The 26,718-nt window shown below is 44.0% G+C and overlaps 1 protein-coding gene across 2 annotated transcripts; it reads left to right on the top strand.

Annotated features, from left to right (window-relative positions):
- NMBR (neuromedin B receptor) lies at window positions 1-26,718 on the top strand. Of its 2 annotated transcripts, XM_080998580.1 has the most exons (5): window positions 1-870; window positions 13,188-13,536; window positions 15,339-19,116; window positions 22,425-22,461; window positions 26,513-26,718. In XM_080998580.1, exons 1-3 carry the CDS (start codon window positions 422-424, stop codon window positions 15,735-15,737), a joined length of 1,197 nt encoding a protein of 398 aa, XP_080854706.1. In that variant the 5' UTR covers window positions 1-421; the 3' UTR covers window positions 15,738-19,116; window positions 22,425-22,461; window positions 26,513-26,718. The 2 variants fall into 2 exon arrangements, with proteins under 2 accessions (XP_080854706.1, XP_080854705.1); XM_080998579.1 differs by lacking the exon at window positions 22,425-22,461.

Below are 26,718 nucleotides of genomic sequence, written 5' to 3'. Positions count from 1 at the left end.
TTCTGCCCGGCAGGAGCTGTCCAACCTCAGCTGCTCCACGCTCTGGAGAGAGGAGCAGAGCCGTCCAGGCTTTCCTAGAAAGAGGAGCCGCCAGCATCGCCCAGCAGAATCGCGCGACTCTTTTCGCCTGCTTCACCTCGCAAAAGACCCAACAGGCTGGATACCGATTTCTTGACTCAGATCCTACCTAAACAGCACTTACTTGAACAGAAAGCCTTTGGGACTCCGGAGGGACTTCCTTCTGCAGAAGCATCCCAGGAAAGCTTGCCCCGACGGTCGTCTGGGTTGTCCAAAACCTGGGCTCTCCTTTGGAAGAAGAGACAGGTTTGCCTTTGAGCGCATCGTCCTGTGCCTGTCCGTCTGGGGGTGCGGGAAGGCGCAGAAGTCCGGAGAGAGCCCTGATCCTTCGACGGGCGAGGCTATGTCGTTCAGCTGGACGGGGCTGGGCAGCAGCGCGTCCGCCTGGGGCAACCTGACAGCGGAGGGCAACGGCAGCGGCGAGGCGGACCCGGCTCCTGTCCAGGCGTCAGAGCGGCTGCCCTCGTCGCAGCAAGCCCGGGCGCTCTTCATCATCCGCTGCGTGGTGCCCTCGCTGTACCTGCTGATCATGGCGGTGGGCTTGGTGGGCAACGCCACCCTGCTGAAGATCTTCGTGGGCAGGAGCGCCGTGCGCAGCGTGCCCAACATCTTCATCTCCAGCTTGGCTGCCGGCGACCTGCTGCTGCTGCTCACTTGCGTGCCCGTCGACGCCTCGCGCTTCTTCCTCGAGGACTGGCTCTTCGGCGAGGTGGGCTGCAAGCTGCTGCCGGCCATTCAGCTCACCTCGGTGGGCGTCTCCGTATTCACGCTCACTGCCCTCAGCGCCGACAGGTAAGACGAGGCGAGGGGCAGGCGGTAGAAGATACACCCGGGGAGAGAGAGAGAGAGAGAGAGAGAGAGAGAGAGAGAGAGAGGGCAGACAGACGACAGTCATAGAGTCATAGAACTGGAGAGTTGGAAGAGACCACGAAAGACATCGAGTCCAACTCCCTGCAATGCTGGAATTTATTTTGGCAGAACCGTACAGAGAGACACAGAGAGGAAGAAAGTCACTGCCAGCCACAAAAGACTGAAGGGGGGAAAAGGAAGAGAGAGATTCTTTCACATTTAACCCAGACCTAGCAGAGGGCTGGACTAGAAGATCCTTTGGGTCCCTTCCAACTCCACAATTCTATGAATCTCCGTTTGTCCTGGTCGGCGTATCCTGTCTTTCATACTTCCACAAGAGCCAGTCCAATGGGTGAATAATTTTCCTGTCTCTGGTAAAGGAAAACGCTTTCTTAGGCGAATTTCTGGCCCTTGTTAAAGGCACGGATGCTCTGCTGAGATGGCCATCGGAGCAGGACTTCAAACTTAAGTCTGTTGGCTCAGATGTAAGGTTACCCATCAAGAAGGGCTGGATTAGAGTTCTGCCTCCCTAAAGGCTCAGCGCACTGGATCATGCCTTGACTGCAAGGGGAAGGGTGTACCTGGCCCTGTGCAGCAGGTGTGCTCTCCAGAATTCCCATCCATCACTGGTCCCACTGCCTGAGGCTGATGGGCAATCAAAATCCACAGCATCAGAAAGGCACCCTGCTGGCTGTCCATGGTCTGCAGTGTCCTTCTCTAGACCACTAATTAACGATGGAAATGAACCGCTGCTCCTGTGTGGCTGTGCTTATGTTGTAGCAATCCCATTCTTAATTTTTTCTTTGGAGGTGAAGCATCTCTTAACAAACACACACACGTTTCCATATCACACATAAATAATGCGTCAAAATTGCTGAGACAAAGGATGGGGCTTGCTCACTCACCTGGCATTAAAGAGGGCTTATTTTATTTCATTCTTCATTTATATATTACCTTTCCCTCCAAGAATCTCAAGGTGGTGTACATGGTTCTTCCTTCCCCCTTTTCTCCTTGCAACAACCCTGCAAGGTAGGTTAGGCTTAGAGATAGTGACTAGCTTGAGGTCACCCAGTGAGCTTCATGGCTGAGTGGGGATTTGAATCCCGATCTTCCAGGTCACAGTCCAACACCCTAACCATTGCACCACACTGACTCTTGACAACTGCATGGAGAAACATGGCCATCAGTCACAATATCTAAATGGAGCTTCCCTAGTTAGAGGAAGTGCACTTTTGAATCTCAGGTGTTACAGGGGAGAAACAGGAGCCAATGGTTGGTTGCCTTTGTGTCCTGCTTGTGAACATCCCAGAGGCATCTGACTGGACGCAGGTGTAAACAGACTTCAGGACACAAAGAACTTAGGAAGGATCTTACCCATCTTTCAAATCTGGAGTGCTGCGTTCAGTTATGGGTGCCACCTTTGAAGAAGGACATTGACAAATTGGAGTGTGTCCAAAGGACTGTGAGAGGTCCAGAACCAAGTCCTTTGAGGAACACTTTAAAGAGCTGGTGTGTTTATCCTGAAGGGGAGCTGTCTTCAAATATTTTGAAGGCTGTCATGCATGAGATGGAACAGATTTATCCCCTGTCATTCAAAAGGGCAGAACTGAAATCCATCATTAGAAATCACAGGAAATAAGATATAGGCTCAGCAGCGAGGAGAAATGTCCTAATGGTACAAGCTGTTTGGCAGGGGAACAGGCTGCCTTGGGAGGTGGTGGGCTTACCTACACTGGAGGCATTTAAGCAAAGGCTGGATGGCCACCTGTCAGGGATGCTGCAGGTGCATCTTGCTCTGTCAATCCATCACTGAATATCGGGCTAGCTGACCCCTAGGCTCCCTCCCAATGCTATGATTCTATGAAATATTTGGCTCTTCAATATACTGGGAATGGAATCTTCTACTCTTGATCTGAGCTAAACACAGTGTGAGCCGAAATTAATGACCAGAAATGAGTTCTGTGCAATACTCAAAGGACTGGGATATAAACCATCCTTTCCCATTTATATAAAAAGCGAACCAGGTTGTTAATAATCATTAGTGTTCAGGACTTTATGCAACTGCCTAAATGCAAAGAAGAATCTCACTCCCTATGAGGTTGGCAGAATTAAGAATATACATAGACTCAAGGGAGAGTGTCGAAGATCAGCAATGACCAAGCAAGCATTTTGCTACATGTAAATCAAGTAGGGTTCATCAACAATGCTGGCACCAACTTGCTTTCCTATTGAAGCCAAACAACTGTAGCTTAGGTAGCAAAAGAGGCTGCAGCATATATTTGAAGACAGTGTGGGGCCACTTCCTTTGAAAGAAAAAAGTATTTTCCAAAGCAGCAAACCATAGAACTGAACTTTGAAAGGCAAAATAAAATAACATCATGCACAATATATACCATGCACACTACATTGTGAGTTAGTGGTTCTCCTTCAAAAAAGAGCGAGAGGTCATTTATAAATTGCCATTATCACAGAAACCAAGTGTTACTATACCAAAAGGACTCCTGCCTTGTAGGAGGCCAAACGCCCTGCACACCCATGTTTACAAAAGCTATGAATGGAAACCAAGACGAGTCAAATCTTCTTGTTCCACTGGATGCTCTATTTTTGACAGCCACATGCTGTCTGGGTAAGTGAAGTATCACCATATTCATAGTATATGGCAACATGGAAAAAGGAACCAGCCCTTTTCTTTTGGGGAAGCTGTCTCTCGCCCTTGGTTTTCTGTCAACATTAAACTGATCCTAAGGGTAAGCTGAGCTGGCAGTTTTCAAGAGGATGGAGATGCAGCCTTCAATTCCTTTATCACAGTCATTTATAAAGACATTTAACAGCAACAGGTCCAGGACAGAAATGTGCAGCACCCTACTTGTCAGTTTTTTTCCAGGATGATGAGGAACTATACACAAGCACTCTTTGGGTTTGGTCAGTCAGCCAGCTACAAATCCACCTAACCATTGCCTCATCCAGTCCACATTTTACCAGCTTCTCTGCAATAATATCATGGGGGACTTTGTCAAAAGCCTAACTGAAATCAAGATACTCTATGTCCACAGTATTCCCCTGATCCACTCCTTAAAAAAAGAAAAATGAGATTCATCTGACATGACTTGTTTTTGAGAAACCCATGCTAAGTCATAGTAATCACAGCATACTTTTCTAAGTGCTCACAGACCTCAAGGACCTTTCTTGGTATTGACGTCAAGCTGATGATACCTAAAACCTCTGGATCAGAGTTCGCCAACTGGAAGCCATATGGCTCCCTGCCCCCCCCGATATTTCAAGAGGGGCACAGGTGAAAAATGCATAAATGGGGGCCACAGCATGAGGCTAGGGGGGTCACAGAGGGAAGTGAGAAGTGAAGAGTGGAATTCATATATATATATATATATATATATATATATATATATATATATTTAAATCCTGATTGGCTGGCTATCTGCTTGGCCAATCTCAAGCGAGTAAGGGAGCGGCCCACCAGGGCCAAGAGCTCCTTTTTGCCACGTGGGTTTTCTTGGAGCAGTCCTGGTTTTTTTCCGGCAGGAGAAGGCAATCGTTGAGGCTCCCATTTTGACCAATGTGATCCAGCCTGTGATCCAGAACCCCCAGGTCAAGTAAGTGCGGTGGTGGGGTGGCAATCGGTAGGGCTGGGTGAGCGGGAGCTGCTTGTTGCTGCCACCAGTGCTGGGCCCGGTGGGCCTGACTCTGCAAGGCGCAGGGTGCAATCCCACCCAGCATCTAGTGGATCAGGGCCTTTGGATGTTGCCGAGGGGTGCAGGGTCTATTGGCAGCATCAGCCCAGCTCTGCAGGGCGCAGGGTGATATCCACCCCAGCACCTAGCCAAGCGGGGTTGTCTGGTGCTGCTGACATGCATCTTGTAAATAACTATGTGTCTACTCAGAAGAATGTTGCACTGAGTTCAGTGAGTCTTACTCCCAGGGAAGGGTGAGGCGGGCTATAGTACTTTATCTAGGCAGCCAGGACTCCTCTAGATGACAAGATCTTTTTGCACCAGGGCAGTGAGGACCACTCGCTTTTTAAAATTCTCCCATATATACAGAACTCCCTGTGCACCTTTTAGACTGTATCTGTAGATTTCCCCCTCTGTGTCAAATAACTGGGGTGAAATAAGCGTTGTTTACTTTTTATGATACATGGAAGATGGATTTCACTCAGGAAGTTCTGGACTCTCCTTCCTTGGAGGTTTCTAAGCAGAGGTTGGGTGGCCATCTGTCATGGATGCATTAGCCAAGTTTCCTACATAGCAGGGGGTTGCACTAGAAAGAAGACCCTTGAGGTCCCTTCCAGCTCCATGATTCTATGTTTTTCTGCTTCAACAACATTTCATTATGTTCCTATCATTTTGTGTAATTGAATTTTGTATATATTATAAAAAGTATAAACAAAACATGTTCTATTTACAAACAAAACATGTAAATACCTACCTTTCTACCAGTGGGGGGCAGGGACATAGCCAGGATTTTTGTTAGGGTGGCAGACTTTTGTTGGGGGGAGGGCAGAACCTCAGATTTGTATTGACCTGTATTGATTTTTACTTATTTTGGGGGCATCTGCTCTCCTGCCACCCCTTGGTTACGCCCATGGGGGGCCATAGGAAGGAAACAAAGTCGGAAGGGGGGAAAGATTGGGAAACACTGCTCTGGATGGCCTCTCAAAAGTTTTGTGTATTATCCTTATCACAGTTCTTCTTACTAAGATTTCTTACCTGTTCTTCACTCTAAGGATCCAATGAAGGTCAGAACAAAATATTAATATGAAGATATGGAACTGTGGTGCCCTCAACATCATTGGTGTTGAAGTGGAACAGTAGTTCCCCACTACTACTTTCTGGGCTTTTACCTCCAGAAAGGACTGAAGCCTCCACAACACACTGCACCTCCTAGTTCTAGTATTGCCTGGCAGCCCAGAAGGCTCTCATGGTTGATGATACTGCAAGATGCCAGCCAAGCGGTCCAGCTTCTCTGTATACAGCATAATGCAGGAAGTGGTCCTCCCAGAGGTATTTTGTTGCTGTGCAATACCCAGCAAGGTTTAAGAACGTAAGATGAATCCTGCTGGATCAGGCCAATAGCACACCTAGTCCACCTTCTTCTTATACTGGCCAGCTTTATGCCTATATAAGTACACAAGCACAACCTGATTAAAGAGCACTCTCCCTGCTCCCAGAAACTGCTTTTCATATTTAACTAGCCATCTGCCATGGATGCTTTGGCTGAGTTTCCGGCATTGCAGCGGGTTGGACTAGATGACCCTTGGGATTCCTTCCAACTCTACAATTCTTTGATTCTATGAACTGTCACTTGGGGAGTGGAATAAAGTCAGGGGTATTTTTTTATTTCCATACTAGGCCCAGTTTCTCCTTAGTTCACAGGGCTCAATACGGTATCTCATACTTTCCTTTCTTGGACCCTTTTTTTTTTTTTTTTTGTAAAATGGAGAACCAATGTCAATCCAAACAAGGTTTTAACAGGTGGCAAGATTCTAGGATTTTGTCTAACTCTACAGAATCATTTTGTCAATAGGAGTTTGAAATTGTCAGTCAGCTGGACAGGCATTTTTGCTGAGTGGCATTCACATGATGTTCCAAACAAAATGAGATCCAAAATACATTTTGTTTTGTTTTGTTAACTTTCACTTATATATAGACCTAATTATTCTTTACATGTTCTTTTCCCACTTCCTTATCAATTAATTAGTCCTGGACATTTTCTGTGTTGCAAGCCTTTTGGGAAAACATTCTTACACTCTTGTTTCCATGCTATTTAGAATTCATAGCCATGACTCATCAAAAATGTGCCTCCATCTGAATGCCAATTTCATTGAGAAATGGAAAGGCACGAAGTTCCACACAAAAAATGAATCCTGATTGAACCTAACCACTTCTCTAGCCATTTCACATGAACCCTTTCATATTATCTATGAACATATAAATCGTTTATTTGTGCTGGTAGTAGGGTTGCATTACTTCCCTGCAATTTCCCTGTTCTTCAAAAGTGTCCTGTCGGAAAATGTATTTGCTTGTAAAAATGGGTATACTTAGAAATTAACCTCCAGAGTTTATAGAACTACTCTAAATAAAGTATCCTGAAAACTGACCATCCATTCTCCAATCCGGATGTCATTAGTAAGGGATTTGTTTAATGGAGCCACACACTTACCTATCAAAACTCCCCCATATAACTAAAACGGCAACACTCACAAACAAGAGGGAGGTCTATCAGCAGGCTTGGGGGAATCCTGAGGTCTGCAGAAGTACAAACACACACACACACAAACACAAAAAAACATGTTTGGGAAAAGTTGGAGGAAGCCCCTAAACAGTTCACTAAGGACTGAGCATGCTCAGTGGGCATGGAATGTTCACTGACTGCTATTGGTAGGACAGAAACATTGGGTGGGGGAGGGACTTGAATGGAACCTCTTGCATGGCCGGCTGGAATCTCAAATGCAATTCTGTTGCAGTTTCCACTTGTTAAGATACTCAACATACTCAACATATTATGTGGCATTATCTCTTTCTCTGTGAATGAGTATTGCACTTTCTGAGTGAGCAGAAAGAAGAAAAGGAAATGAAAAGGAGACAGCAAGCATCTTTCAATAAGGATAGGTAATAGTTCATCTCCACTGAAGAACAGAGATATTTTGCACATTTCATTTATTCTGGCACTCTATGTATCCAGGCTACGGCTCTGAAATCTCCCCACCAATTTGCTTTGGCAAGCCTGTTTACTATCGCAGCCCTAGCCGTCAGCATTCTGCAATATCACAGGGAGACTTTATCTCATTCCTCCTTTTAAATTCTTGTACCTGCCACAGACCCTTTCAACGCCCAGAGAGGAAACATGTTGCATGGTCCCATGGCATCAATAATATTACAAGGTTAGAAAACCAGCATTTCCACCATGACTGGCCTCACCTTTCAGCTATTTGTGCTTGCAAGCAACTGATATGCGGAGCTGACCTTCTTTGCTAGTAATTATGTCTCTAGGAGATAGGCATTGATCTTGCTTATCTGAGCATGTCTGCTTCAAGACGCTTGATTCGTCTCTATGCAATTGGAAGAGCCCGTGCACACAGCCAACTATATCAAACTTTTTAATGGCATTCGGAGATGCATCCACACTGGGGAACACTGATACCCTGAAACATTTTCACTTCCTGGTCTGCAATGTACCGTGTCTGCTTCAGGGCACTGTAAGGAACTTGTTTGGCTTCTCAGCTTTGAAGTAGCCATGCCAGCCATGAGAAGGAACAGTAACACATTGTGGCTGCTATGCAGGGGGTGCTTCCAGGGGCTGTGTGGGGTGGCTGATGAGCCCTTCGTCTTTTGCCACTCACTCTGCAGATTACATGGTCATCTCCAGAACACAGCAGACCTTTTCTGTGACCTGTTTGCAGCAGTGCAAAGCAAACTGCCTGATTGGGCTTCCTACAGTAAGCACAGGCTTTTCTGTCGGGGCTTCATTTCCGTTTTCAATCTGTGTGGGGGATTCCTTTCTTTGGTGACAAGATTCTCTGCAGGACTGAAAGGCTCATGTTTATGTCATTTATATTTTTAGCTGGTGCAGGAGCCCCTACAAGTTAAAGACACCCTCCCCTTTCCCACAGACTTGACCCAGCTTGCTACACCCCCCCCCCAACTATTTGGGCGGGGGGAGAAAGCATACATTCCGGGGCTAAAGCTGAATAACTTCCTGTTTAATTTGGCCTTTAGATATAATTAATAGGGCTGTGCACAGACCCCTGATGCACCCTGTGGCCCCCATCTGTGGCCCCTGGATCAGACCATTTTGTCTTTCATTGGGAGCCACCCATCCCAGATCTGTCCCTGAAGCAATTAGGGGGCAAGGCTAATGGATTTTAAAGGGTTTTTATAAATGCTATTTTAGTATACAATTAAAATAGGATATGGAAAAGGTCTGGAGGGGTTACACCAGCATTCTGAGGGATCAGATACTCTATAGATAGGGTGGGAAGGAGCGGTCTGGCAGGAAAGGCACCCACCCCACATTTCTGCACAAAGATGCAGCCGTCCAGTAGGCTTCTCTTTCTTCTGGTTTCTCTGTATTCTTCTCACTTATGCCTGCTTCTCCTCCTTGCTTGATGCCCTGCCACATGACAGCCCTGGATGGCTATGGGCTTGTTGGTTTGTAGTGGGGGAGGGAGAGAAATAAGGAAGAATGGGACTGAACAAAGCCGGCAAACATGGACCCTTGAATTCCACTCCAAGCCCTGAAAGAGCACGCACATTTTATGGGGAGCGAAACACTGCCTCAACCAGACTTGAACATGGCACAGTTCCCTCCAAATAAGCCCGGTTTGTCTCAGGTTTAGGGCCTTGGCTGAATTAGGGCTGAACACAGCCCTAATAACTGAAGACGTAAGAGCAATAACTGAAGACATAAGAGCATCTTCTGTGGCTACTTTCCCCCCACATGTACAGACTCCGCAGTGCTCAGACATTCACCACAGATCAAACAGTCCAGTCCCTTTGTGTAATAAAATGGCATCTGTGCCTGTGGCATACATATTGTCGCCCTGCCTTAGAACCAGCACGTTAGCCAGAAATTTAATTCTCCCCTGCTATTCCTAAGTGGTGCTCCTGGATAAGCAGGAGCATTTTGTACATCCCTCAGTATTTAGGACGATTATTTGCATTTGATAGTTTCCTCTCTAGTAAAATCAGGGAACTCCGAGACGGAAGAGAAAACCATGGGGGTTTTGAGGAAAAGGAAGGGGTGCTGTACTATAAGGGGGCACTGTATGTACCGGGGAAGACCTTGAGGGGGAAGGTACTCAAACAACTCCACGACAACCCTACAGCTGGGCACTTTGGACAGCACAAAACCATGATGCTTGTCACCAGGCAGTTCTGGTGGCCAAGGGTGAGGGAAGATGTATGGGAATATGTACAGGGGTGCGACCTCTGCCAAAGGGCAAAGGGGGAGAGGGCTGCCCCCGCAGGGTTACTGGAACCCTTACCCACACCGGGAAGACCCTGGGAGGTGGTGTCCATTGATTTTATGACAGATTTGCCCAGGTCAAGGGGGAAGACAGCAGTCATGGTAGTAGTCGATCTACTGACGAAGATGTGCCATTTCATAGCTTGCTCACATGCGGTGACGGCAGAGGAGACAGCCAGGGTGTTTGTGGATCACATCTTCAGGTTGCATGGGACACCCTTGAGGGTCATCTCAGATCGCGGGAAACAATTTACTTCCCGGTTCTGGAGGAAGCTCATGAGCTTGCTGCAGGTCGAGGTGGGCTTCTCGACGGCGCGACACCCAGAAACCAACGGGCAAGTAGAAAGAGAGAACAGTATACTCCAGCAATACCTACGCTGCTACGTCAGCGAGAGACAGAACGATTGGATAGAGAAACTAGCACTGGCTGAATTTGCGTACAATAACGCTGAACATGTGTCCACGGGGATGAGCCCGTTCATGGCCAATTATGGGTGTCACCCCAGGGCCTTCCCGGGGAGGGGGGAGGAAGGGTGGAGTGTACCTGCGGCAGAGCAGTTTGTGGAAGAAATGGAGGCCTTGCACCAGCAACTCAAGATGAACTTGGAGCGGGCCAAGGAAGTTTACAAGAGGCAGGCAGACAAGCGCCGTCGGGAGGGGGAGGCCATACGGGTGGGAGACCGAGTGTGGTTGTCAACCCAAGGGTTACCCCTAAAGGGAGGGTGCAAGAAGTTGCAGCCAAGGCGGCTGGGACCCTTTGAGGTAACACAGCAGGTGAACCCTGTGGCATTCAAGCTCAAGTTGCCTGACAGCATGAAGATACATCCGGTGTTCCATAGGTCCCTACTCTCACTGTACCGGGAGGGGCGGGAATTTCCGGGGCGGGAGGGAGGAGTCACCACCCACCCGCGGGTAGAGGAGAGGGAACTCCACAACCAAGCCACGGAAATACTCGATTCAAGGTGGCGAGGGCGCCAGGTGGAGTACTTGGTAGCTTGGGAAGGAGAATCCGGGTCAGAAAACACGTGGGTCCCCGCTGAGGCGATCAATGATGGGAATCTAGTGGAAGAATTCCACAGCCTGTTCCCAGACAAACCAAAACCACTAGCGAGATTCTGGGAGGAAGAATTTGGAACCACAGATGACGAAGAGGAATTTGTGGGTTTTCCTGCCTCCGAAGAGGAGGGAGGGGAGGTGTCAGAGGGAGAAGAATCAGACTGGGAGGCCCACCCCGCAGCAAGAGTTCGGAGCGGGTGGGAAGCGGGTTTTGAATCCTCAGAGGATGGCGACAGCTCCTTCAGGGGATTCCCCGCATCATCGGCCGAGGAAAGGGACGAGGTTGGATCAGAAGGTCGGGCCGAGGGTGGAGGGGATCCTGGGGGGGAGATGGATGTCAGGGAACTGCCATCGGAGCTAGAGGCGGAGGGAAGGCTCCAGAGGGATGCCGGAGAGGGTCCCAGTAGGGAGAGAGGCAGCCCGTCCACTGGGGAAGGAAATCAGTGTAACACCAGTAGAGAAGGGGGGCAGATGGGGGAATCGGAGAGGAGGCTCCAAGACTCCTCGCCGGAAACCAGCGGAGAGAGTACGGGTCCTCCGCTGCCCACACCCTCCCTGCGCAGAAGGCTTCCGCGCAGGGAGACTAGGTGGAGACTAGGCGTCAAAGAACTTTTGTGCTGGAAGAAGTTTAAGAAACGCCCACTGACGGATTCTGCCAGCGACTGAGACAGCCACGGAACTAGAGGCTGTCCGGTCAGAAAGGGTTCAACCAGGTAACCTAGCCAGGAGTGGTGGCAACTTACGCACGAGCAACCCCGAAACCCATTACAATAAGCTTTGGTCTGTAAGCTGTACATGCATACAACTCTTGACAGAGTTCTTATTTGCCCTTGTATGGCACCAGAGCATCTCTCTTGTGAGCATGTGAGATTTTGGAGCCTGTGTTTTTTCCTCTCTCCCACAACGCTCTGCAAAGGGCTGTCTAGATTTACATGGGGATTTAGACTTACTAAGGGGATTTCCTAATCTAATCAACATGCTTATCGGCTAACACAATGGTTAATAAAAGGAACAAATCTCCAGCTCCAAATTCCTGGACATCATTAATCATATCTGTTACCGCTGGGAAAGTGTTTAAAAGTGTATTTGTTTTTGTTTAGAAACAAATAAAAAATGTGAGGAAGAAAAAGAAAAGAAAGCTTGAAGGCACTTGCTGCTTGAGGGCTGAAGACAAATAGTTTTCATTACACTTGCCAGACTGGGGTAGAAATAATTGCAGAGGGCGGGGGAGCTTGTCTCTGTTATGTGAAGCTGAAATGCATGTCCTTAGGGACCAATTTACGGATCAACTGGGGTTAGTCCTCCATGTAATGAATTTTCATGAAGGGTTGCGATGGCATTATTTCAACATCCTGAAGTGAGTCAAATGCCAACTGTACTATTGGCGTTAGCTGTGCTAAAGGGAAACTAGTTTTAATGTTTGTATTTAATTTAAAAAGGATTAATTTATAAAATAAAATGGATAAGCAGGAGATCAGGGCAACTTGAACGTTGTTTTCCATGATGTCAACGTCTTCTCCCCCACTCCTAAATGTGGTAAGGCTGTCAGAAGATACTAAGTGGTGAAGAGGTGGCACTCTGCACATGTTCATAGTTTCCAGGGGGAGGGTTGTAGCTCAGTGGTAGAGCCCCTGCTTTGCAGGCAGAAGGTCCCTCGTTCAGTCCTTGGCCTCTCCAGGTTCTACTGGGAGAGATCCCCACCTGAGAGCTGCTGCCAGTTAGTGCAGACAATGCTGAACTAGTGGACCAATGGTCTGAGCTTCCTTTGTCCTACTATATTATTACTTCACAAAGGACCTTGGTAATTTTGGTAGCACGGCACCCTGTCTGAGGCTGAAATTTGGAACCCCCAAATGAGTTTTCTTAATGATGGATCTTCTCAATCTTGTGCCCCTTTCACTTGGTGCCCTGTGCGGGGGAACCACCCGCATCCCCCTTATATCCAGTCAATTAGACCCTTCTATACATTGCTAAATGTGGTGACTACATATCTTTTCTGTAGCCAGTCACTTGTTCATTTGTTGCATTCTTCCCTGTGTCTTTCTCTGCTTCCAATTCTGCCCGCTTCCTGCAATACAGAAGCAGATGGGGAATGTCTCGTCAGGTCTCTTGAATGGACATACGAGGCTCCTATTTGTTAACTGCAGAAAGCCATCTCCTTTCAATAAAAGCTGCATTCTTTGAAAAAGAATTGACTCTAATTTTCCCTCATATGCTTTTAGGTACAAAGCAATTGTCAATCCAATGGATATTCAGGCACCCAACTCAGTCCTGTGGACCTGTATCAAAGCTATTGCCATCTGGATAATATCCATTCTGCTAGCAGTTCCTGAAGCAGTATTCTCTGAAGTAGCAAACATCAACGACGCGGATAACGTCAATTTCACAGAATGCATAAGGTATCCCTTGAAGGATGATTTGCACCCAAGGATCCATTCAGTGATGATACTTTTGGTATACCTCGTTATCCCGCTCACCATCATTAGTGTTTACTATTACCACATTGCAAGGACTTTAATTAAGAGTGCACATAATCTGCCTGGAGAAAACAGTGCACAATCTAAAAGACAGGTAAGTGGCCCATATGTAAGCTAGAACCTCTTATGGTCATGCAAGCCAGGCCACTTATTATTTCAAAGTACTAAGTGGTTACTAAGGCATTTCTACTTATATTGTTGCTCATATATTACCCCTGAGAGCCAACTCCCTCTCCACCAACTTGGCTTGAGAAATACTGTACCACATTGACTGTCTGCTGAATGGCAATGAAAGAAGGATAAAAATATTTGCTCAAGGCAGAATTCTTGCTGGACTTTGTAATTTAGACTAGTCTGAACCTGTAGTGGATTTTCACGGGTTCCTGCAGCTTCCATTGCAGGATTTGCCTGGGTATAACATGATCCCCCTAGTGCCTAGGCCCTGCACAGCAATGAAATAATATTCTGTGTCAACATCAAGAGGCCTCTGCAAAGGTCTAGCGGGGCTCCTAGATGTCAGGGCCCCCCTGGATTCCAGTTATATTCTGGTTTGGAGCACATTACTGATTGTGTTTCAGATTTCTCTGCTGTACTTTTCCCTACTCCAGCTAATAAGAGACACAATAGTTGTTGCTTTTTACAAGTCTGAATTACATGTTTAATGAGAGGAGTAGATATTGGTTTAGTAATGGTGATTGGTTTCATGAAAATGAAAATGAAAACAGATGGAGTAGGCAATTTATACAGCCCTAAGGGAAGCATTGAAAATAGATCACAAACCAGTGGACTGTAGATAATTTGCACACAGCTATTATAGGCTACTGCTTTGAGCACTCTTCATTAGAAGTAAAGTCCACCCAAATCAATGTGTCTTGTACCAAGAGGAACTGCTGTGGAATAATGTATTTGGACAAATACAATTTGCATGAAATTTTTATAAAATTCTCATATTTGTGAACAAAGTTAATATAAGACTATATTTATTAGTAGAATGTGCTGCACTATTTCACAATAAAAAAATTGCAGGACTTCACTTTTTTGGACCTATTTAGGCCAATGGAGAACTATCCTGTAAATGGCAAGAAACCCTCAGAAAAGGGTTATTTCTTTACCTTTGTCCCTCTACTGAGTTCTCATCAGTCTATAAACAATTGTTGGATGGTCCAGTGCTGCATACACAGTGATTCTTGTCTAATTATGCCTCCATGTGTGTCCTCTAATGCAGACTTCTTCATTTTTGGGTTCCAAGATGTTGGACTCTCAACTTGCATCATCCATGACCATTCTTGGGGGTGATGGGAGTTGTGGTTCAGCAATATCTGGGGACCCAAGGTTGAAAATGTCTGCTCTAACAGAAGTTTGGCAGAAGGTGTGCTTTGACCTTTTTGGGATGGGTGGAAGAACTGCATCAAAGGATGCCCCATGCTCCCTTTTAACAGGTAGTTGGTGAAATTAAAGATACAGTCCTTGAACGCCTTGGTACTCGTCTGTTTTGGCTCCCAAACGCCGCAAACCTGGAAGTAAGTGTTCCAGAACATTTTTTTGGAAGCCGAACATCTGACATGGCTTCTGTGGCTTCCAATTGAGTGCCAGAAGCTCCTGCAGCCAATCAGAAGCCACACCTTGGTTTTCAAACTTTTTGGAAGTCAAAAGGACTTCCGGAATGGATTCCGTTCAAGAACCAAGGTATGACTGTACAGTAGGATGGTACAAAGTAGAATATGCAGCTTAATGTATCTGTACCTGAAAACATCTTGGAATTTATTAATGCAAATGGGTTTCATTGGCTTCTGATGCTACTCACTTTACTAACTGTATCTGAATGCATTGTGAAAGCTCATGTGGAGCATAACATTGTACTGTGACTGATTATTTCTTCTCATTTCATCTTTTTAGATGGAAACACGAAAGCGCCTGGCCAAAATTGTGCTGGTCTTCGTTGGGCTTTTTGCAGTATGCTGGTTGCCTACCCATGTCCTATACATGTACCGGTCCTTTAACTACATGAAGATCGACCCATCACTTGGCCATATGGTTGTTACGCTGGTAGCCCGAGTGCTCAGCTTCTGCAATTCTTGCGTAAACCCATTTGCCCTCTACTTCCTCAGTGAGAGCTTCAGGCGGCATTTCAACAGTCAGCTTTGCTGTCGCATGATGCCTCGTCCACAGAGATCTGCCAGCTACCTGCACAGTTCCTCGGCCATTCGAATGACTTCAATGGAGAATGCCAGGAACACTGTTACCATGACAACATTACTGAATGGACACAGCCCAAAACAAGATATAGCATTTTGATTTAACCAGTGCAATGAATGAGCTTGGAATGAGCTGGGTTTAAGCTATATATTTTTGTTGCCAATCAAAATTCCTTAAAACAGAAAATTGATGAGCAGTCCCTGATACAGGGATGATTGTTTTAAAATTTATCTTCATGTTGGTTTTGTAGGAATTAGGAATACTATTCCTCACTTAAAAAGGTATTTGGTTGGTTGGAATTGCTGAACATAAAATAAGAAAAATGCACACTATAAAAAGAAACACGCATGATAGGTTGTTTTTTAAGAAATGAAAAAGTACTGATTTACTTAAATGATAACTTGAAGGTGGGGACGCTTTGGAAACTGTGGCTGGGTTTAATATCTTCTCACAAAAGATTATCCTTTCAATCCAGAAAATAAGATATGTATACTCTGTTAATGTGCATGTGTATCAATTTGTAGCTTCACATAGCTATGCTTCTCCAGTCACCATTGAACGTAATACACATATCTAATGAGGATGGGAAAATACATCCTGATTCAGGTCACAAGACATGTAGAACAAAGCAGGATTAGAGATGAATCAGTGCCTATATATGCAAACGGAACAGCTACATATTATGCACGGTTAGGTTAGGTAGCACTGATAAATTAGGAACATGCACTAGGATTATTGGCTCTTGATTCTGCCTATGGGGCACAGTGTTAACCACCTGCCAACTGTCATCATAAAGGCTAATTCTTCTCACCCACTGCACATACTAAGATTTTAGGTGTATCCAACAGGCATTGCAGTGGACAACAGGTGAAGCAGTTTGATCATTTTGCCAGAAGGCTGGATTGCCTGACGGCTACAATGAGTTGTGCAAGCTTTTTATAACACCTCAGCTTACAAAAAATCCACACCACTCATTATTTCACTTTGCTTCATTCACTCATCTGATGCCATCACACATTTTATTTGTTTTACTGCATTATGTTTTGCACCAGAGAGCAGTGAACATCTGTGGTCATTTAACAATGAACGAATGAATAAATGGATGGTTATAAATAATTCATTGAGAACAACGCTGTTAAGTGTACCTAACTCTGACAGACAGGCTCCTGTGTTGCGACGCAGGTCATTTCATACGTGCGTCATTTTTCAGAAAGTCTACGGCTCTTTTTAAGGCCTTAAAACTTTAAATACCTCTTCTTCTGTGTTCCATTTTAAGCAATGTCAAATCCCTCCTTGGTGTTCCTCCTCATCCCTTAGACGAATAGTCCCATATGCTGTTGGTCAGAAAGGATTGCGGCATGTAACCATTCTTAGCGTGCTGAAACTATCAGGCAACCTCAGAACACTAGAAAGTCTCTTCTTCTCAAAGACACTTGGTGGACTCAGCACACCGATTGAAATTAGAGCTCTTCTCACCACAGGATCCCATCTATAGCAATGTTTTGCAATATCTCCAGTGGACAAAATTGCACAATGTCCCGGCCAAAAGCAGCTTTTGTGCTAAGGCAATTTATCTCACCTCTCAGCCCTAAATCCATCCATCTCACTTTTTAGGGCTTGCCAAGTCCTCTGAATCTGCCCCACTACCTTTGTCTCTTCACTATCTTTGTCAAATTCCTCTGCATTTATGCCACCTCTTCTGGTAGCCTCTATCTCACTAGCAACTCCATTGATCTCGACTCCTTTTCCTCTAACCTCCACTCAGCACAAGGGGCTGGAGTCAGTAGGGGGATGCAGTGTTGAGGTGGGACTGCTAGAGGGGTATGGCATCAATGGAGGGATGGGGCCAGTGGAGGAGCATGGCATCAGTGTGGGCCTAGCAACACCCCAGTTCATTTTCTCCTCACAAAGCCCCTTTATGTGTATAAAACACACAGAGGATTTCAGTTGTAAACAGCAGCATTTTTGAGGTCAATTACACACATGTCATTTCAGAGTTGGGATGTTGCCAAACATTTCTGGCCAGAGTGTTCCTTGGTGAAAGCAGCATCTTTAATAGGAAAGAATGGCCAGCTTTAATGATTGGCATTTATTACTTCTTTCATTTTCTGTGACCTGATCAGCATGAGCAAAGTTCTTCCCATGGATGGATGGAGCATGAGCTAAATGGGTGCAAAGTATGATGAGGGTAGAAGAGACTGAAAAGGTGTGACCCTCAGATCTTGGCAGAAGACAAAAACACAACAGCAACCAACATTGTCACAGCTGTGCGCTTATAGCTCCTTGTGGACAGGAAATGAGCACATCTTGACTGCATTGAACGGCAAACATCTTGTCCCAAGTTCAATGTGAGCAAAATAAATGGGTTTTCCATGCTGCGTGACATCTGTGAATTGCCCTGAAGTTCTATGGAAAGTTTTTAATTGTTGTGTTGGTATAAAATGGTGTCTTGTCTTTCCCCATCACTGTAGCTTGTGGTTCAGTAAAGTTTGTCAATGTTCAGATTTATTTGTGAGCTGACTCTATACACTACTAATAATAAATTAAGCATGGATGGACTGTTTTCTATTAGCAAGTTTGCTACAACACACACACACACACACACACACACACACACACACACACTTAATAATCCCCAATCTGGAAAGATTTAGTTGCGCTTAAGGCTGAAATCCTATGCACTGTCTTGAACAAAGTGGGACTTACTTCTGAGTAAATGAGTAAACATGTATAGGGTTGAGCTGCATGGCCCACTGAAGACAATGTGATAAACCTGCTGCAGCTAGAGATGCTGGATGCTTGGGTCCAGTTATAAGTTTCCAGGTCTCCTCTCAGAGGAGAAATGATCATAATGGAGCCCCTCAGACCATGCAAACTCCTTTCCCTTATCCAACAATGGCAGCAACAGCAATGTTCATGGAAAGAGGCAGGGAGAGCTGATCTCTTTTTGCTTAGCCTCTAATGCACCAATGCGGGAGGTGGGGGAATGCTGGATCTAGACACATCAAAGAAACGTTTCACTTAAATGCGTTGTAAACTAGGGTTGCCATATTTCAAAAACCAGTACACGCCTGTGTCACAGTGTGTGGCGTTCATATGGAGCTCCTGGTTGTCTCATGGACTATTTACCCATACACCACTAATCCACTGCCACCAACCAGGTCCTCCCCGGTAAAATCACTTAGTCTCAGTCAGGTTCTCAAGGTAACAAAGAAGAGTGTAGTTTACTGGAGACACAAACAAACTTTAACTGCATTCCAAACGTTGTTACTCTTTACCTTCTTAGTCTTATTTTATCCTGTCTCTATCTCTTCTATCTCCCCTCACACAAGAACCCACTGCACTAAGTGTCTCTCTGTTTCCAACTGCCTGCCAACCGCTTTTCCAACTGCCTTTCCCAACCAACCAACCCACTAAAACCAACCAACTACCCACCATCAACTAACTCAAACCTCGGGCTAAGCCCTTTTATAAACAGGTAGGCTCCGCCTCCGGCTTCCCTATTGGCCTACATTTTTAACCCTTTCTCTCCCTGCTGTACAGACAGTTTCTAAATGAACGGGCAAATGCCACACAGTGTTATAGTGCATAAACAACGTATATAAAGAACTTTTTCCTGGCCAATGTAGCTGAGTCCACAGATTTTGGGAGCTTGCCTCAAATGATTAAAATCTAGGCCTAACAACAATTAAAATCTGCACACCTTCAGACATCACTAGTACTAGTGCTAGGGCTGGCCCAATGCATTTTGCTGCCTGAAACATCACCTCCTGTTCCATGTGCAGAAGCTGACCAGACTGGCTGCTGAATCTGCCAATTGGTCAGTGTGTGGGGTTCACCTAATGAGCCCCGTCAGTGGAAGCCCTGAGCAAGGACTTCTGCTTGTGCAATGGGGCTTCCCTTTTCTCCTCTCCCTGAGTGCCCCAAAATTGGCTGAAGGGGAGTGTCAGCAGAATCCTCAGAGCAGCACATGGAATAAAGGGACGGGAGGGGGAATCAGTCTGTATCGTATAGTTGGAAAAGGTTCATAAATGGACAACCAAGGGAATGGAGCTTTCTTCCGCTATGAAGAAAGGTTGCAGAATTCAGGACTTTTTAGTTCAGAGGAAAGGCAAGTAAGAGGCGAGAAGACAGAAGTTTATAAAATTATGCATGGCATGGAGTAAGTGACTAGAGAAAAGTTTCCCCCTTTCATAACACTAGGACTCATGGACATCCAACGAAGCAGAGTGTTGGAAGATCCAGGGCAGATAAAAGAAAGGACTTCACCACACAGCACAGAGTCAAAGGATGGTACCTGTTCTTTCAAGCAGCAGTGATGGCCACCAGCCTGGGAGGGAGCAAATGCTATCAACTCTGAATGATAGGATTCTCAGGGTCACAATTCATTTATTAGCCATTTGACAATACAGTAGTTATCTACTTTTTCTCCATTTACTATATTTCTGTAAGAAAAATGGTCGTCATGCTGTAATATCAACTTCATGCATGGTGACAGAACAGCAGGCAAGCGAACAAGTAAGGGAGGTGATAAGTGAGTCCAGGCAAGCTGCTGAGGAAGGAGTGGCATTTAAAGGAGAGCAGAAGGAACTTCACAGAGTGGTTTTCCATTAAATGGTGCTGGAGTGGCGTTTAAAGGAAGGTGGGAAGCAATTTGGCCAAGTGCTCTATGAAGTGATGCTTAAGGAAGGTGGGAGAACATACACAGGGAATCATAGCTATATTATAACATTACACTATATACAAAGTCAGAACAGTTTCTTTCAAGCTCCTTTGGATGCTTGCTGTTCAATTTCATCAAAATTAGCTTGAGTGTTTGATACAAATTGCAATAGCTGTAAATATTTGCATATATGCTCCATGAAACTTGCAAACCTTGGAATGCCTTGCTAACTTTGCGAAATAGGTCTGGCAGATATGTTCAAAGGTGAAGCATGAAAATAAGCTCAAATTCTTGTGGGAAGGTTTACTTTAGCAGAGTAAAACAATCCCCTTTATAAGCTTATGCAGGGATTAGCTTGTTGCTGACTCGTCTGAGTTCTACTAATAAAGATGCCTTCTTGGTTAAAAATCCTTTTGAATCCCTCTTAAAGAATACACACACAAATCTGATTCATGTTACTATAAAACTATTTTACTCTCAGATTCATTCAGGTTTACAGAACTGTACCTGAAGGCAGGCTTAGGTTACATAACAAGCAAATAAACTATACCAGAGGGAAGTTGGTCCTGAGGTGACTGCAACTGAGCAGTTATCTTTCAAAACTACCAGCAACTGACAAGCTGGTTGTCACAGCAACCGGTTAGAACATGGAGGCCGTTAGTCCTCTGTTGGAATGTTGCACTTGACTGCACCTTTACATCCCACAATTCTTTCATTTTCTGCAGAAGATTTTCAGCCTATCATCTAGTATCTCCTTTTTTCATTTCATCGCAGTATGGCTGAGGGTTTCAACAACGTAAGCATAACTTCTGCTAATAGCTGCATTAGCTTTGGTTTGAGCCTCCCATCTTGGGTCTGATACGTGTTTAGGAACTTTTGACTCAAGAGACAAGAATTTTTTTAGCACTGCCCAACTATCTATAAAAGCTGAGGAAAATCAATAAAGCTCATTTATTGTGTGTGTGTGGGGGGGGGGGATCACTGCATCCAGGCATGAGTCAACTGTGGTACATTCAACTAGATTTAGCGAATGTCCAGCCATGGAATAAACTTTGCTAACTTGTTCCTTTCCAGAATGTTTTTGTTGACTGCTGCCATACTTTCCAGCCATATTTGCTCTATTGCCATATGGTTTTCCTCTACATTTACTGACATCTGTTTCAAGGTCACTGAAGCAGCTCAGTCATACTTTCACCACTGTGATCTTTCAGTAAAAAAAAAACACCTCAGAAACTATTCAACTGGTAATCCATCACTAGGAGAAATATATCTAACAATGATCAACACAGGAAACATCAGGAGTTGAATCGACTGATAAACTAAACTAAAATAACTTGGCTGTTTGATGTTGCTCAGTATTGCTTCTCAAATTGTATCAGCCATCAACTAGATAATGTCTTCACATATGGTTTTGGATAAGTTGACTAAAACCTTTACTTCCACACTGATTTTTGTGAGCACACAGGAAGGGACCAAATGTTTCATCATTTCCCTTGGAGAGAGAAGCTTGGCATCTTAACACTACAATTGCATGGGTCAACCTTTAGACTGCTTGACATATTCAACTGTGTCATTACCCTCTTATATCTTGCATAAACCTAGATCTGGAAACTTCAGATAGAGACATTCCTCTTCTCTGGGAATCACTTTATTGAAATGCTAAGCACAATTATTTCAAGTGTTTAAGACTAACAACAACTTCCAAAGTTTTGTAATTAAAGGAATGGGTACCACTTCATTTGCTATTCCTCTGTGTTAATTTTGAGAGCAGCATAGAATTTATTAGCAAATATATTAAAATAATACAGCACAGATTACAATCTGGAAAAAGAGGGGAACTAATTTTTCTGAGACCTTTTGTCTGTGATTTTTGTCTGATCAGTAATTTTGCTACTATGTGGAGGATTATATTTATTTATGATTAAATCAATAGCTCTAAAATTGAAAAGTGCTCAACAACTGAGAATAGCAATGTAAATCACAGCAGAGGCTATTTCATTTCGTGGTGAAAAACAGTAAAAATCTATGTCAAAGTTTAATACAGAATAGATCATGATATATTTATGTGGAATGAAAAGCAAAGAAATCATTTGAAATATTTGTCTTACTGGGAGTATAATTAGGAAAGAAAATTGGATCACTGGAAGATCTTTAGAAAAGGTAAGTGCAAAATGCATTTTAAAAAAATGAACAAATGAATGAGTCTGAGATAAAGGGCAGAATTTAGGGTTTATCATTAGCTTAGATTTGGAGCAGAATCCTATTCTTTCCTAATACCACCATAGGAAAGGACACTGTAAGATTCAGGAAAATTGAGATCAAGTGATCTAAGCATGATCTGTTAGCATTAGCATGAGTCAGTATGTTGTCCTGAGGCAGCTAATTGGAAGCTGTGTTGCATCAACACCAGAAAATTATAATTATGCAGCCATGCCAGCCTATTAACATAGCTACTTAGAACCAAGTTTTAAAAATGTGCAGGGAAAGAGGCAAATTATTCATTATCCTCAGATGGAGATGACAACTTGTGCTTACAAAAAGCATGGATCGGAAGTAAAAGCATACCATATCCATTGCTTAGTTCTACAGAGCCCCCGTTTTTACCATTCACTTACTGGCTATAAGATAGGAGTGCAACTAGCCCAGAAATCAAGCACAGAACAACGCAGTGCAGACATGAGCTGCAGCAAAGCATTACAGCTCATTCCCCAAGACTTTGGACTCCCATGCCTGAGGAGCAATAATTATTCAAGAGCAGAGGAAGAAAGCCGTGACTGGAAACAAATGAAAGAGCACAAAGTGCTTGGCAGAAGCAGAATGCTTGCAAAAACAATAACATCTAACCAAGGACAACAGAGCACCACAGAATATTTGAAGTGAGCCATACCCACCAATGGAGCACATGAAACTCAGAGTGGTGGGGGAGGGGACTGTGAGCTTTCTCCTTTAGAAATTAAGTCAACAGGATGAAAACAAGCAGTGCAAGACAGAAACGGGCATGTTAAGTGCCCTGATATGAAATAGCTCAGTCAGTAGAGCATGAGACTCTTACTCTCTCTTTTTTTTAAATGATATTTATTGAGAATTTTAAAATTACAAAAAAAAACAAAGAGAAAAAGAAGGAAAAACAGGGAAAAAAGACAAATAGCAATTAAACAATACAAATCGATAAAAATCAAAATCAAAAAACAAAAACAAAACACATAGCACATCAAAATCAAAAAGCAAAAATAAACCACAAAAATTTAAAAACAGATCCAATATTCCCAAATTCTTAACTGTCATTACCTTATTTCATCGTCCTCCTCACACCTCCCTTTTATGTATTCTAGTTGTTGATTATCACAGCAAATCCTTTCCATTTTTCATAATATTCTGTCATTAAATTACCTTAATCTATTTTAACCTTATCTTACCATAAAAAACCCTAAAACTTAAAACTTAAATCTTATTTATACCAATTTCTCATAACCATAGCATATTCTTACATAGTTCTTTTTAACATTTCTGCTAAAGCCAAATAATTTCGTTCCAACATTTTTCTAATACTCATTAATTTTACAAAACATTCCTAAGTAGAATTTTTGAAACTTTCTTCCAATCTTCATCCAACGTCTCTTCCTCCTGGTCTCGGGTTTTGTCAGTCCTTTCTATCCCATCCATCTAGTTCATTAACCTGGTAACCTTATGTCCGAGGCCCTTAAGTCTCTTCCATGTCCCTTCCGCAGATCTTCTTCATATTTATACCTGTACTTTACTTTGTCTTCTGCTCCTTTCACTCGTGGAGACTCCAGCTTGACAATATTACTCTCTTACTCTCAGGACTGTGGGTTCGTCCCCACATTGCAGGGGCTTGGACTAGATGACCCTTCTGGTCCCTTCCAACTCTACAATCCTATGATTCTATGAAAGTGAGGACTACAATATCATAATCATAGCATATTAAGCTAGCCAATATATTCAACAATCCCCATTTATATATCACTATTCACAGATCTTGGATTTACATTGAAAATTCAAAAACATTATCAACATATACAGACATATAATAAGCACAATTCCAGATGATTTGCCTTAAGAAAAATCAAAACACATAAACACACAACAACCCCAACAACTATATTAAAAAGCATCATGTCTGAATGAGGCATATACTTCTTTCAAAGCAGCTTTATACATCCATTTTCGACTAACATGCAAAGCTTTTGAATCCATAGGTGCCCTGTTCTGTTCAATGGCATTAATAGATAATGTTTTGTAAAAATGAAGAATTTTCTCTTACACAAAATACAATGTGAAGTTCCTCTGTGTGCAAGACCACAAATCACATGGTGTATCTTATCATAACCTGTCCTACAATATTACGGTGATGATGTACTTGTGAAGATCAACTGTGTTTGGACAAGGCAAGCAGATAAATAGGTACAGCTGTGGTGGGAAGGTAAGTGGCATTTCTGTGTGCTCTGGTTTCCGTCACGGTGTTCTGTTGCGCCAGAAGCGGTTTAGTCCTGCTGGCCACAAGACCCGGAAAACTGTCTGTGGACAAATGCCAGCTCCCTCAGCCTGCAGTGAGATGAGCACCACACCCCATAATTGCCTTTGACTGGACTTAACTGTCCAGGGGTCCTTTACATTTACCTTTACCTAGATGCCATCACTCCCATGGTGCTGTTCATGTCAGTAATGAAATATGTTGGGTCTGATAACAACATTCTATCTGTATGGGTTTGCAAATAAGTGCTGCCAGGATAGAAGCACATAGAACTCCCATGTACTATGATTCTATACTCTCTCTTGAAAGACCTTATTTTCATTTCTATGTCTGTGGCCGTACATTTCCTCTTGACATGTCATCTCACCTTGTTCTATTTTCTTATTATCTATTTCCTCTGATTAGATAAACGGAAGATATTTCTCTCTTTTCCCCCAAGTCATTTAGGCTGCACTTCTGTTGGCCTTGAGAAGATGTCCTAGGAGCCATAAGACAGAGGTTGACTTTCAGAGAATGTGAACTAACCTCATGGGGCCCCTCCCTATCACTGCAGGGACCTTTTCAGGGACCCTTGCCCTCCTGATGTCAAAGCTTCAGTGGTGTCAGAGGCAAAAAGGAACTGAGCAGGCCAGGGATGGGTCAGGGGAAGAATCAATAGCCTTCCCATGCTCCAGTGACAAAGCTTAGTGTGTGCAACCCCCACTCTCTCTGCTTGTGTGTCAGTCCCACAAGGGAACAGAACACCCAAATGGGGCTCATGAAAGTCTAAGACAACAGTAGACAGACTGGACCATCACAGTCACCTTTTCCATAGTGTGAGCAATGGAAAACAATGGAACACAATGGGAAAAAGGAGAAATAACCAAATGATTACAGAATCTGTTGTGCTTCCCCTTATTCTTTCAGTTGTGAACAAGAGGGATGAAAGATTAAGGGTAATGTTTCTGTCACAATGTACAGCTGCAGATGTTGCTGGTAAATACAGAATGCCTTGGCTTAATTTTCCTTTGGCTTTTGTTCATTTGTGTCTCAACCCTAGTATCATTTTTCAATACAATGCTCAATTATATTTGCCCAAAGAACAGCTTTATGGATTTTTTCCCATTGTCTTCACATGAAAAGCCACAATCGTTTGTGACATCAAGACAATAACTCAGCAAGAAACCAAAATACTACAATGGTTTGTTAGCTACCAATGAGCAGGAGGGAGGGAGGAGAATTTCTCGTTTAACAACAGAAAGCAATAATCTTTTACCGAATTTTGATAAACATAACAACATAAAGGAAGAAAGTACAAGGCTGGTATGCTGCTCCACATATGATGGGATGTAGAACATCGTGATGTGGCACGTACACAAGTATGTTTCTGTATGCAAGAAATGCTGAGTGCAACATGGGGCGTACACAGGGCTCAGATGAAATGATGGAATTCTGATCAAAGCTTTCCCACTCTGTGAAAAGTGAATTTTGGGGCACTATACACAGGGAGAAAAGCATTAACCCATTCAGGGTGAGGACAAAGTTTCATGCTCTCACTCTGAAGTGCCTATGTGGTATCATTCAGAGGAGACCCATTGAAATTAATGGACCCAAGTTAGTCATGTCCATTAACTTCAGAGATGGATTTACTCTGAGTAGCATTGGATACAACTTTATGTAGCCGGACAGATTTGAATAGGTAGCATCATAATATCACATTCGTTCTATGATTCTTGACAGGTTGAGAATAAACAGCGAAGGAGAAGAAACCCTGGAAAATGGTGTCAAAGCAGCAGCAGAGAAGGGAAAACACTGGTTGCAACTCAGAAAAGGCTTTTGAGGCACATTTTGTATTCCTGAAAATGTTATTTCCATGCCAATAATATTCACAAGTTAAAACACAGCATAGGGTGGGCAAATAAATTCAGGGTTTTGTATGTGCAGGA

The sequence above is a fragment of the Podarcis pityusensis genome (genome assembly GCF_964106645.2).
Source record: "Podarcis pityusensis genome assembly, chromosome: 3".
In the NCBI taxonomy this organism is placed as follows: Eukaryota; Metazoa; Chordata; class Lepidosauria; order Squamata; family Lacertidae; genus Podarcis; species Podarcis pityusensis.
The sequence above is the reverse complement of the archived record's forward strand: the minus strand, read 5'-3'. Positions and strand labels throughout refer to the sequence as shown.

Bases quoted from the DNA above. Each gene is read 5' to 3' on its own strand.
- NMBR (XM_080998579.1), top strand. From the start codon at position 422: ATGTCGTTCAGCTGGACGGGGCTGGGCAGCAGCGCGTCCGCCTGGGGC. The intron at 871-13,187 runs GTAAGACGAGGC...ATATGCTTTTAG, and splicing joins ACTGCCCTCAGCGCCGACAG to GTACAAAGCAATTGTCAATC. The intron at 13,537-15,338 runs GTAAGTGGCCCA...TCATCTTTTTAG, and splicing joins GTGCACAATCTAAAAGACAG to ATGGAAACACGAAAGCGCCT.